Source organism: Triturus cristatus, chromosome 11 (genome assembly GCF_964204655.1).
Source record: "Triturus cristatus chromosome 11, aTriCri1.1, whole genome shotgun sequence".
Taxonomy (NCBI): Eukaryota; Metazoa; Chordata; class Amphibia; order Caudata; family Salamandridae; genus Triturus; species Triturus cristatus.
In genome coordinates, this window is record NC_140594.1 from 106,176,778 (window position 1) to 106,189,563 (window position 12,786).

The window sequence follows — 12,786 nt, forward strand, 5'->3', positions numbered from 1 at the left end:
TTACCTCAGTAGAAAATTGACCATGAGGGTCCTAATAACCATTGATGTTATACTGAAAGATGAGTAACAATGGGAGTTGCATGAGACTCTATGCTTAAAAGAGGAGTGTACAAAGCTGAAAAGAATGAGGCATGGGAAAGAAAATTGTAGCGAAGAATGTCAGAAATTTAAGTGGGTAAATAAGAATTATCAGAACGAGACCAAATAATATTTAGAGAAGAAAGAGATAGGATTTTGAAGAAAAAATGTACAGACTTGGTACAAATGCGCCATTTAGGTATTAGTAAAACAAAGGAAAGACTAAGGTGGGGACTACTGGTTGCCAGAATTAGATAACCAGGAGTAGAGAGAAACTAAACAATGTGTGGAATGTTCATAAAATGGCAAAAGTTGAAGACTAGAAGATAATCAATGATAGAGAGAAATGTACCTAATTAACCATGTGATGTCTTAGCAATAGACACTACAGGTCCATTGCAAAATGTTAAATGGGGTCAAAAGTGATTGTGTTAATCGACACATACTCAATACTATAATGGCCATAATTACCATCCATTGTTAATGGTATGTAAGGGAATGATTCAGAGTTTGACGGGCAGAAGTAAGTCTGTTTGGTAAAGTACTTTACTCCTGCCGTTCCAAGGCTTCTCTGCTCACAGAATTTAGAGTTGGCCACCAGCCCTGCCAGTGAGGGCAATGCATTGTGGTGTGCCAAACTGCACCAAAGAATGGCAGGCCTCTTTCACAGTGTGTGTATGATGTACCAGTTATGTACAGAAGAGTGTCTGTGATCAGTGAAGCAGCAGTGTATGGAGGGCTAGGAATCTAAAACACAAGTATGGGATCGAGATAAACATCTGTGTCGGCAAGGGCCCACCCAAGTAGAATTTATCAAAAAAATGTGGTATAAGAAATAATTTAGTTGTAGGTGACATAAGCTGTTCTACTGCACCCCTTCGTTACACCCCAAAGTTGACTCACATATGTAATACTACTGTATTCCATTTATCAATGTTGCAATGTGGTCTTCAGGTACACTTGTTTCATGCAAACTCTTTTTTTCTTCTAGGGGAACATTATAGTGCAGAGTTCAAGAGTGTGAATCCGCTGCGGACCGTGCCAGCCCTGAAGGATGGAGACTTCGCTTTGGCAGAGAGGTGAGGGTTCTAATTGACAAAGTCTTTCCTCTCTTTAGGCATCACCATTAGGGTATGGTGAGCTGTCCATCTTTTCACTGTTGATAAAAAATGGCCCATTGAGTGCGTGGCCAGCTGCCGAAGGAAATGGCCGCCGCCTTGTAGAGCTCCGGACCTCTGGGGGGAAAACAACATAAATCCGGCTCATTAATCCACGCATTGCCCACTGAAAATAGCCTGCGGGTGCGTCAGAACTCTGCCCGCACCTGAAAAATGACTTGCCCAGCTTTGGACGCCTTCCCCGCTACCGGTGGCTGCACGAAACCCCTTGCGGCCTAACACCATGCCGAGACCGGGGACTGGCGTAGGTGCGACATCCGACATTGACGTGTGCAGGCGCGGGCCTGGTGGCGCTCACTGACCAAGTGCGCCCTGGGCTCCTGCGTGCACATACACATTCACCTTCCGGGACCTCCCGAATAGCCACTGCAGCCTCGACTGTGCACCAAGACCCTTGGGGAGCTGAGAGTGAGGGGATCCCATCGGCCGGCTGTATTCCAAGGTGGTGAAGACCAGCTATTCACTGCGCCTCCCCTCAGGTATCATCCACTCCATAGGCGCCATTTTAACTCTGCAACAGCCACTGCCGAGACCATCACACTCCGCTTGGGCGTAGAGCAGACTCCTTGTCGGTGCGGCGCTGTGCTGAACCGCCTGGCGGGGGTTATGAACGTTGGCTCTGATCAGGGTGCTGCCGCTGGGAAATTCCAGTGCTGCAAATCGCTCTGGACTGGGGATTCTTGCGGAGCCCTTGAACTGTGGTGCTGCTGAATAGTGGGTACCAGGGACCTGTGCTACGACTGAACAGGGAGCCGGACCGGTAAATCTACCCTGAAATCTGAGAGACATTGCCCTCTCTATCCGCGGCCTGCACCTGGCCGGACCCTGGCCTCTGGTGTGCATACATCGAGGCTCAACCCAAGATCGCTGTGCTCCTGTGCCCTGGCTCCTGCCTTATGCTCCGGTCCCACTCCTGAAACTACAGTAAGACACACCAGATAGCAGGAAGCCTGACAGGCCGCGTGCACCATTGGGTAACACGATCAGGCGGCGGTGATTACTGTTTCTGGGCAGTTAGTGCCCGTGGGGAGAGGACGTGGGGGCAAGACACGATGGGGGGCCGGGGCCAACGAGTGACCCAACAGAACAAATTGGAGAAATACGCCTATTCTAAGTCAGATAAAGAAGTGAACGACCGAACCAAGACTGGAAGGTCCTCTGTCAAAGAAACTACCCCAGAGAAAGAAATACAGGACATCATCATGTCCACCTTAAAAAAAGGCCCATGCCTCTCTAGAGTCCCGTATAGATACTGTGACCACTGTACTCACACTTATCCGTGCCGACTTTCGGAACTTGAGTTCCCGTGTAACAGAGGTCGAATCCATAACAGCCACCGTGAATGCAGACACAGCCTCACTGAAAAAACAAGTGCAACGTTTGGAACTCGACAACAAGGTCATGGCAGCGAAGCTAGATGATCACGAAGGCCGCTCCCATCGCAACAATGTACACCTGGTGGGGGTGCCGGAAGACGCAGGAGGCCCTGCCCTGGATCTCTTCATGGAGGATATCGTAGAGACTCTCCTGCAGCCTAGAGGTCTTTCCAATTACTTCTCGGTCGAACGAGCCCATTAGGTCCCTGCGGCCTATACTCGCACGTATTTTTAATTTTCACGATCGAGACCTTATCCTTCAGATGGCTAAAGCTGCCCACCACTCCGATTTCAACAGAGTACGATTTCCTTTTTTCCAGACTACACTGCGGCGGTGGCCAAACAACGGCGGAATTTCCTGGCAGTGAAGCAAGCAATCAGAAACCGTGAGCTCAAATATTCTATGCTATTCCCAGCGAAATTGTGGGTGGAAGCAGATGGAAAGGCATGTTTTTTTACCACTCCAGAGGAGGCACAAGACTGGCTGGAGGGATGGCGTCCAGGCCAACATCGGGGAAGACCCGGTCGGAACAATGCGCTAGATCACTCAATACAGCGATCGATGACTCAGATAGCAGACTTGTCGGAAACAGAAACCCGGCCAGAGGAGGACTGAACTACTTCTGCTGAACACCTACTTTGGGGCAGGCTCTTCACGATCCACTGTTCGGTAAAGCCAATTCGAGAACAACAACAGCCACAGAGGCACGCCGTCGGGACACAGCCACTAGGAGCAAAGAACCATTAACCACTTCGCTGATGATGAAGCGGGTTACTCACACATACCATATACTCACCTGGCCCATACCATTCATACAAGTAAGCTGGTAAAACCAGGCTGGCATCAATTTTGTGATTTACCTGTAATTTGATATTCACCGTTACCAAATATTACCAACTCGATCTCCTTGTCAATACATTTTTCCTATACTCAATGAATCAGGTTGCTGTGTTAGTTTAAAGTAGAAATTACATTACCTTTACCTTTGAAATAACCACAAACTCAAAAAGGTTTAAAATCTTTATCTAAATCATTAATTTTGTGAGTCAGAATCAAATACAGTCAACACCTTCTCCCTTCAAGAAGAAATTTAAAGTCATGTATAGCAAAAAGTCACAATAAATATCAATGAAGACGGTACCTGTAAAGGGAGAAAAATCGAGAGCAGTACAAGGACATACTACACAGATTCATAATTACCTAGGATAGTGCGATGACCGAACACCCTGGCCTAGGAGTCAGGTGAAGGTCTCCCAGACGGGACGGGAGATGAAGATCAAGACAGGTTCAAGACCGGGAAGGTGACCTCTTCTAAGTTCAACGCCTGCATTACACCCCTCTCTGGCACTACTCTCCTCGAATAATTCTTCTGAAATTCCCCTTCTAGATGATTGGATTATAAAATCAGTATTTCGGCTTTTCGAGCAGGGTCTCTGGCATCTGAAAGGTCTGAGACAGCGTCTTGGACAGCGTCTGTGGCAGCTTACGTGTGGGGTCTGTGATGAGTCGGAATGACGAGTCTGACAGGTCTGACAATGTTTACTAGCTAACTTACCTTAATTATACTATTCTGTGTTCGTGTACAACCCGAAATGTTTCAGTATTCGTGTTTTCCCCTATTCTGATTGGACAGGGCAAGGAGGTGAGTTCCACACACCATACTAAAAGTAATAATCCACATTTGTAAAGCGCGAACAATCACCCGTAAGGGTCTCTAGGCGCCGTCAGGAAGATTAAGCAAGCTATTGCCCCGAGTCACATGGTGCTGGGCTGATCTGCCACCGGCGCCGGGAATCGAACCATGATCCCCAGATTCCGGCGTCAGTCGCCCTGGCCGCGGCGCCACACCTCTTCCTTTAAAAAATTACTTTCTTAGGACCATTGTTCTATGTTTGCGCCCCTTAATTTACTTTCCCAAAGCTTTATTCCCACCCGCATTTCACGTTATGAACAATACATTTTGAAACATTATTCAAGTTTCTTCCTTTGTCCGGGTCAATAGGTTGAGTTCTCAGGCGTCTCTGTCCAGAGTGGCCTTGTTGTGTTTCAATTGTGCCATCATGGTTTCCGGCAAGTTTCTGTGCGCCTGCGTGCTATTGAGGTGGGGTAGGGATTTCAGTCACCCTCCGAGGCCCAAATGTGAACTAATAATATAGTCAGAAAAAGACTCGTTAGAATGCGAAAATAAATGATTTCACTGTATTCCACTTATCTCTACTCTATCCCCATTTACTTATTTTAATCTTTCGCATTAGTGTTTAGTAGAACTTATAAGGTTTAGTTTAAGCCATAGCATGTGCATTATCATGTGAGTTTTAAGCAGCCATATTAGGAGCTATTGGCAAGCTGCAAAGTCCCCCCCCCCCCCCAAGCACAGGTGTCACACTAGGTAGATGCAGCAGTGAAGGCGTCATACTAGGCATGCGCAGTGAAGTTCCCGCGGTTTTGGCGTCCATTTTAAGACACTCGGGTTACTTGTTATTAATACACAAATAAAAGCTTCCCCTAGTTACAGTATGTTGTGTATAATGCAATTTTAGTATTTACGAAACAGATTGGTTACGTGATTACATGTTATTTGAGAGGATTGCATACAAGCAAGTTTCTTTTATACGAAACCTTGCTCCATCAATCCCCTCTCTGATGGCATTTATTGCCATCATTAAATTTTTACTGAATCAGATGCCAACTTTAGCACATCTCAATTCCTTCTTCAACCCTTTCATTCTTTTCTTTTTCCTTTTTGCATTGTAATCCTCTCATTCTTTTGTAAAGGTCTCCTTTTAATTCTTCCAGCTGTATTTCTTCTAATATTCTCTTTTTGCCCCTTACATTCACTTTCTCCCTTTGCAGCATTTGTGCCAAAACATTATTGCTAATACTAACAGTGTTATTCCCATTATGGGCAGTATTATTTGACCTAGAATACCTTTGCCTATGTTAGAAATACTATTTGTCAATTTCTTCCATACCCTTTCAACTTCCAGTGGTTTTATCTCTTCTAATTTCGTAATATTTTTAATATATCCTCCAATTTCAACACTTTTATCAGGAATATACGTGCAACAATGTTGCGTTTTCAATAACCTACAGACTCCGCCCTCTTTTGCCAATATTATGTCAAGAGCAAGTCGATTTTGCATAACCATAGATCTGACCGCAACTAATTCAGGTTTAATCATCAAGAATCCTCCAGCAGTGTCAGTAGATAACTGATCAACTACTGTAGACCACTCAAATTTTCAGTGAATTTAGAAGAACTCCCACTGAAGGTATCAATGCACCAAAAATGTCACCTACTATTTCAGAAAAACGAGCTCTTTTTACACGTGTTAGTCCATTTTTGTCTTCATTGCTTCCAGTGATTCTTTTAACATGATATACTTTAGGGAATACTATTCCAAAATAGCTATTCCCATAGCAATGGTCTGGCAACCTAAAATAGGCTTTATTGCCACACACATAATAGATTCCAGGAAATACTGGATCTGTCCCTCCTTTTAGGCCCCATCCCCCAATTACTAAGAAATTATGTTCATATTTACTGGCACCAATAAACACATTGTTATATTCAGTCTTTAACCTATGGAGACAGATTTTCCCTTTCTTTTCAAAGTCCAAGGACATAGCAGCATGAGTACTGCTATTTGCATAATGCTCTTCTTCCTCAGCCCATTTAGGTATCTGAGGTTTAGGTTCAGAAGCTCTTCTTTGGAAATCCTGTCTCCATGTCTCAACTAAATTCAAAAATATTTTCTCTTCTTTATGTAATTTACAGGTTAAATTGTGCTTATGTACTTCAGCTATATCTATTATTTTCATGGTTAGAAAATATTCACCCATAAATTGTGAATTTTACAGGGTTCATGCTCTTTCGCATAGGATCCTCGGAAAAAATCACATCTACATTAGAATACTAATATTGCAATTTCCCTGTTCTATAAAATAAGTTTGCTAAAACACTACATGAAATACCATACGTCAATGGTAAATGATGATATGTTACTCCTTCTGCTACAGATGCGGGTAATTTCATACACACGTAACAATCACTAACCTCCATGGTCTCTACATATTGTACTTACAGGTTTGTAAAAAACATTTAAGTCTATATCATTTTTCTTCACAGTGTGATGTAAATCTAACTCATCTGTTGCTTCTAATTCTACCCTATTTCCTTTGATGGTAGCTACCTTCTCATGTGTATTAGTGCTGTTCTGTACATTTGTAACCATCAAATAGGGAATGGCCACTGTTAGTACTAACCATATTATAAGTACTAAAAATAAGCTACATATACATATTCTACAACATTTCTTTACACAATTATGTTTTCCAGCAGTTCTATTGTCAGCCATTTTTCAAATGGGACAAGAAGATTTCTCTTCTTTACTTTAGTATTTTAACTCTGTGAAAGAATATTTAAAAAAAAGGGGGGGAAATTCTTTTCAAGTTGGTCTCAATTCTTCATCAATTTGTTCCGCATTTAAGCTTTCATCTTCTTCTCCAGTTATTTCCAAATTCTCGAACTCTTCAAGAATAATGTAAGTCCATTCAGGACCTTTGAATTTATTATTTATTATTTTCAATCTTGGGCTTCTTTGTTTTGGTGTCTCAGTTGATGGTCCAGATCGACTGAATACTTTGTCTACTTGCTCTGGTTCTTCTGTTATTGTTTTAAAATGGTATTTCAACCTCTTGATAACACCAGGCCAATTATCACCATTTCTGATTCTTTTAGCTTGCACTGCACTTTCACTTTCTTCAAGTGTTCTTTTAATTTCATTAGTTTGAGGCACAACTTGATTATTTTCGTCTTCCGAATCTCTCTCTACCTGACCTTGTCCAGGGCTTATTATCTTAATGTCACTTGCCTGGATGCGTTCTTTTTCCCTAGTCTGACCCTGTTCAGGTTCAGTTTCGATTAGTTTTTCTTCTTCCTTTACCTGAACTTGTTTGACTTTTCCTATCTGGTCCTTCTCAGGTCTTTCTGTTTCTTGATTTTCTTCTGCCTGAACGTGTTCCCTAAAAACTAACTGTCCCTCCTCTGACTCTGGGGCTGTGACTTCAGTTTCATCTGTCTCAGTAGATTGTACTTTTCTTATCTGATCCTGCTCAGGTTCCCTGACAATCGTGTTTTCTATTTCCCGAGCGCGTTCTTCTGTACCTGTCTGGTCCTAACTCTTTTCCTGACTAGCTAATCTAGTTTGGCTTCTGGTTCGTACAATCACTTCTGGTATATCTACTATTGGGATCCAATCATCCTGACTGGTGCTCGGTTGTTCGTGGTCAGCTACTTCAGGATCTATTAATTGGGATCCTTCAGCTGTGCAAGCTTCAGCCCCCTCAACTGCTTGAGTCAGTTGAGGTTCTTCCTCGTCAGGTGCTGGTACTCTTTTAGTATGGCTTGCATGAATCCAATTAGGGAAACCTGCACACTTTATTGCTGTTGTTGAAACCAAGATGTGGTTTGTCCAACCTTGGTCCCACCTTGGTGCTAGGCACGATTCTCGAGTGTGATTCTTCACTACAACCCAGTCACCGGGATTCAGATCATGCGCTTGGTTCGGCTGCCTGGGGACTGCGTCTTCTCCAACCTGGTGAGATATAGAATGCACTTGGTCAGCCAACTCTTTGCAATTCTCCAGTACCAAATCATCAGTTATATTCAACAGCTTGTGTCCTGGTATACATTCCTGCCTCTTTGCTCTTCCCATGATTATTTCATGGGGACTCAATCCGGTATTCTTGTCTGGAATACTTCTAAGTCCCATCAGAACAAGAGGTAAAGCATCAGACCAGTCCAGTGGAGTGGATGCACACACCTTTCCCAGTCTAGACTTAGTTGTGCCTTTCAATTGTTCTACCACTCCAGATGCCTCTGGGCGGTATGCGAAGTGCAGCTTTTGTTCAATTTTAAATTCTTCACAAATTAATCGAATTATTTCATTATTAAAATGAGACCCTGATTCAATAGTTACTGGAAAACCGAAAAGAGGTATAAGCTCTCTCAATAGTAGTTTGGCTACTGTCACGCTGTCATTTCTTCTGGTGGGGTATGCCTCCACCCACTTTGAAAATAAACAAACAATGACAAGTACATATTTCAATCCTCAACAAATAGGCAACTGAATGAAATCAATTTGAAGTCTTATAAAGGGACCTTCAGCCTTTCCGATCTTCCCCCTACAGAGTATTGTTTTCTTGCTGGGATTCATTTTTTGGCATGTCAAGCATCTTTGGCATAGACTCTCTGCAATGTTCCTGAACCTTGGATTAAACCAATCTCGTTTGAAGAGTCTAATCATTGCATCTCTGCCTATGTGGGTGTCTCCATGATACATCCTAGCCATGGGTGCAAGTATACAGTCTGGTAACACAGGTCTGTCATCTAAGTAAACCCATACACCATTTTCTGCCCTTCTCTTACAACCAATTTTCTCCCACTCTTCTCTTTCTCTTGTCTCTGCCTCATCTTGTAGTTCTCTTACTTCTCTCCATGTTTGTAATCCTGACAATAGCATAAGTTAGCAGCTGATTCCACAATTTTCAACGTTCCTATTTACTGCCATTTTTAATTTTGCGCAGTGTTGAGCAACCTGGTCAGCATATCGATTACCTGCATGTCACATGGTCATTTCCTGACTGATGTGCAGCACATTTGACCACTGCCACTTCTTTTGGTAATTGTATTGTTTTAAGCAATTCTTTAACAAATTGTCCATTTTTAATGGGAGACCCTGAAGAAGTCAGAAAGTCTTGCTGCATCCAAAGCTGGCCAAAATCGTGCACAACCCCGTAACCACATTGACTGTCAGTGTAAATGGTTACTCTCCAATTTTTCTTATTTTTGCAAGCTTTAATTAAAGCTATCAATTCGGCTACTAGTGCAGACTTGACTCCTGGTAAATCGGATGCTTCGACTATTCCAGCCAATGTACACACAGCATAAGCAGCACTCAAACCTCCTTCCTCATGGCGCATACATGAGCCATCTACAAAAACACTCATGCTCTGCATCTTTCAAAGGCTCATCCTGTATGTCTGGACGGGGTTTAGTACTGAGTTCTGTTACGTCAAGACATTCGTGTTCATCTTCATCTTTCACTTCTTCATTGAATGGATCTGGTAACAAGGTATCCGGGTTAAGAACAGTACATCTAATTATGGTCACATTCTCTGCTCCTAATATGATCCTCTCATATTTTGTCAATCTGCTTGGAGTGAGATACTGAGTTCGAGTTCTTGTTAAAAGAATTACAACTGCATGGGGAACATACACCTTTAGAGGGTGTCCCATCACAATAGACTCACTTTGTTCCAGACTCATGCATGTTGCAGCCACAGCTTTTAGACATCCTGGCAATGCGGATGCTACAGGATCTAAAGTAGCAGAAAAATATGCCACAGGACATCGCATTAGACCATGTCTCTGTGTTAAGACTGAGAGGGCACAATTATCTCTCTCACAACAGAAAAATGCAAATTCTTTAGAATAATCTGGCATACCTAGAGCAGGTGCTTCACACAAACAATTTTGTAATTTCACAAAAGATTTCATGCTCTGATCATCCCACTCTATTGGGTCTTTTGCTTGTTTCTTTGTCATTTGTATCAAAGGTTTTGCCAGTAGAGAAACCGTACAATCCATTGCCTGCAATATCCCACAATACCAAGGAACATTCTTATTTCCTTTTGGGATTGCGGTAGTTTCATTTCTTTCATAATTTTTATTCTCTCTGTAGTCACTCTCTTTAGTCCTCGTTCTATTTGGTGTCCCAAATATTTTACTTCGTTTCTGCAAAATTGTAGTTTTTCAGGGGACACTTTATGTCCACCTTTGGCTAGATGGTTCAATAGGGCAATGGAATCAGTTACACAGTCACTCCTTGCTTTGGATGCGAGCAGTAGGTCATCAATATACTGTACCAGGACTGACTCTCGGGGTAGTACTAATGTCTCAAGACATGTTTTTAAAATTTGGTTAAAAATCGAAGGACTTTCTGTGTACCCTTGAGGAACGCGATTCCAAACATAAATACGTTTCTCAAATTTGAAGGAAAATAAAAACTATCAGGATGTAATGGGATGGAGAAAATGGCATGGCATAAATCAATTACTGTAAACCATCTTGCATTCCATGGTATTTGGTACAAAGTTACTGCAGGGTTGGTGACTATAGGGCAACATGGCACAACAATCTTGTTCATCTTTCTTAAATCTTGAACTATCCTATATTTTCCATTTGGTTTCTTAATGCCAATTATAGGTGAATTACAGGGACTACTCATGATTTCCTTTAAAATGCCTTGCTCGACCATTCGATCAATTTCTGCTGCAACACCAGCCTTTACTTCGGGACTCATCTTGTATTGTCTAGTATTTGGATAGACCCCACCTTCTTTTACAGTCACTTTAACAGGGCCTACATCTGTCATTAACCCTACTTCTTTTCCTGTTAAATCCCACACTTCAGAATTCACTGTCGTTTTGACCTCATCTGGTAAGTCAACTTTGGTCATCACTGAATATAATTAATCTATTTCTGATCCTTTTTTAGCTAACATGATTTTGTACACTACGTCTTTGTCTGGGGTCTGAATAGCTACACCATCTGGTGTGCAAAATATGGTGCAATTCATTTTGCACAATAGATCCCTTCCTAATACGTTCACAGGACTGGAGTCACACACTACGAACATATGCATTTCTTTGAATTTGCCAATACATACCTCCATTGGTTTTGTAATAGGGGTCCTAATTTGTTTATTAGAAACGCACACTACTTGGATCGCTTCTCCCGAGAGGGGTAGGTTTGGAATGTCTGCTGTTCTCACAGTAGAACGGGTAGCCCCAGTGTCCAACAAAAAGTTATGTCATTTCCTTCTACCTTTCCATCAATATATGGACCTGACTGATCTACCAATAAGGATGCGCCAAGTACGCACTCCTTTCCCTCCCCTCTCAGGCAGCGTCATTGATCTTGGTCTTCAAAATAATTATCCTACAAAAGAAACTGCGATGTTACATAATTTTTCTTACCACTTCCTTCTTGGAATCCGGTGTCCGCACTGTATTTGGCTTGACTCACAAAATTGGGCAAAGGGGCAGATGGCAATTGATTCTGTAGGTTTACAACCTGCTGTGGTTGACTCATTATCACCCTATTCTGCGTCTGTGGATTTAAATTTTGATTTGGGCCATTAATATGCTGTATGCTTTTACACTCGTTTTTCCAATGCCCCAATTTTCCGCACCCATGACAAGGGAACTTTTTCTTCACCTCTTCTCTACTCAACCGCCCTTTTGGTTTACCCCCATTATTTTCATCATGACCTTGCCCCCTTTCTGTATTTCCTGCCTGATTCTGTAGCTGGAGTTCTTGCAGTTCTGCTAATTTCACTTGAGCCCACATCACTTTCTCCTCTAAATTCTTTTGTCTATTGTCAATTTCATCCCCACAGTATTTTGCATATTTTAAGATCTCATCTATGGGCTTCGCTTGCCAGCACAAATTATGCTGCTTAATCATTTCAGATATTTCTTTTCTTAACCCTGACACAAACCGATACACAAAATGAGTCATGTCCTTATCCCCAATACTCTCAACTCCACTATACTGTTTGAACACCTGTAGAAGGCGCTCATAGTACGCATGTACAGACTCATCTTTTTCCTGGGTTGTTCTATCTATTTTTATCCAATCTATTTCTTTTGGGGGAATTTTCCCTTTTAGGAAAGTGATTACCTGGTTATATTTCTTCATAACCTCCTCTGACGGAACTCCTCTTCGCTCATCTCTCGGGTATTCATCACTAGGCCAATCAACAGTAATCTTATACTCTGTCCATAAATCAGTAGGTACCACAATGTCAACCAGACCATCCAGATCCTTCAACAAAACGTTTGAAACTTTCACAAACCTTTCAACCTTTCAACCTGTCTATACCATTCCACCGTTTTTTCTCTCAATTTTGGGAAATCATTTGTGAATGATAAAATATCCTGTCTTGTCCACGGGACATGTACATAACCTCCTCCTGGAACTTCTCTCATTGGGTACAACCTTTCTGCCTTCTCTGTTTCTTTCATTAAATATTCAGATGTGGCTCGATTTGTCTGTGCTTCCTCCTTTTTCTTTGTCCACCGAACT

The 12,786-nt window shown here is 42.3% G+C and overlaps 1 protein-coding gene across 2 annotated transcripts in view; it reads left to right on the forward strand.

Moving 5' to 3' along the window:
* Nucleotides 1-12,786, forward strand: part of LOC146783428 (glutathione S-transferase theta-1-like) — a 195,105-nt gene that overhangs the window by 164,198 nt on the left and 18,121 nt on the right. For both annotated transcript variants that reach the window (XM_085633002.1, XM_085633003.1), the window contains exon 2: nucleotides 1,070-1,157. In XM_085633002.1, the coding sequence (XP_085489128.1) occupies nucleotides 1,070-1,157 (88 nt within the window). The remainder of the gene's footprint in view (nucleotides 1-1,069; nucleotides 1,158-12,786) is intronic.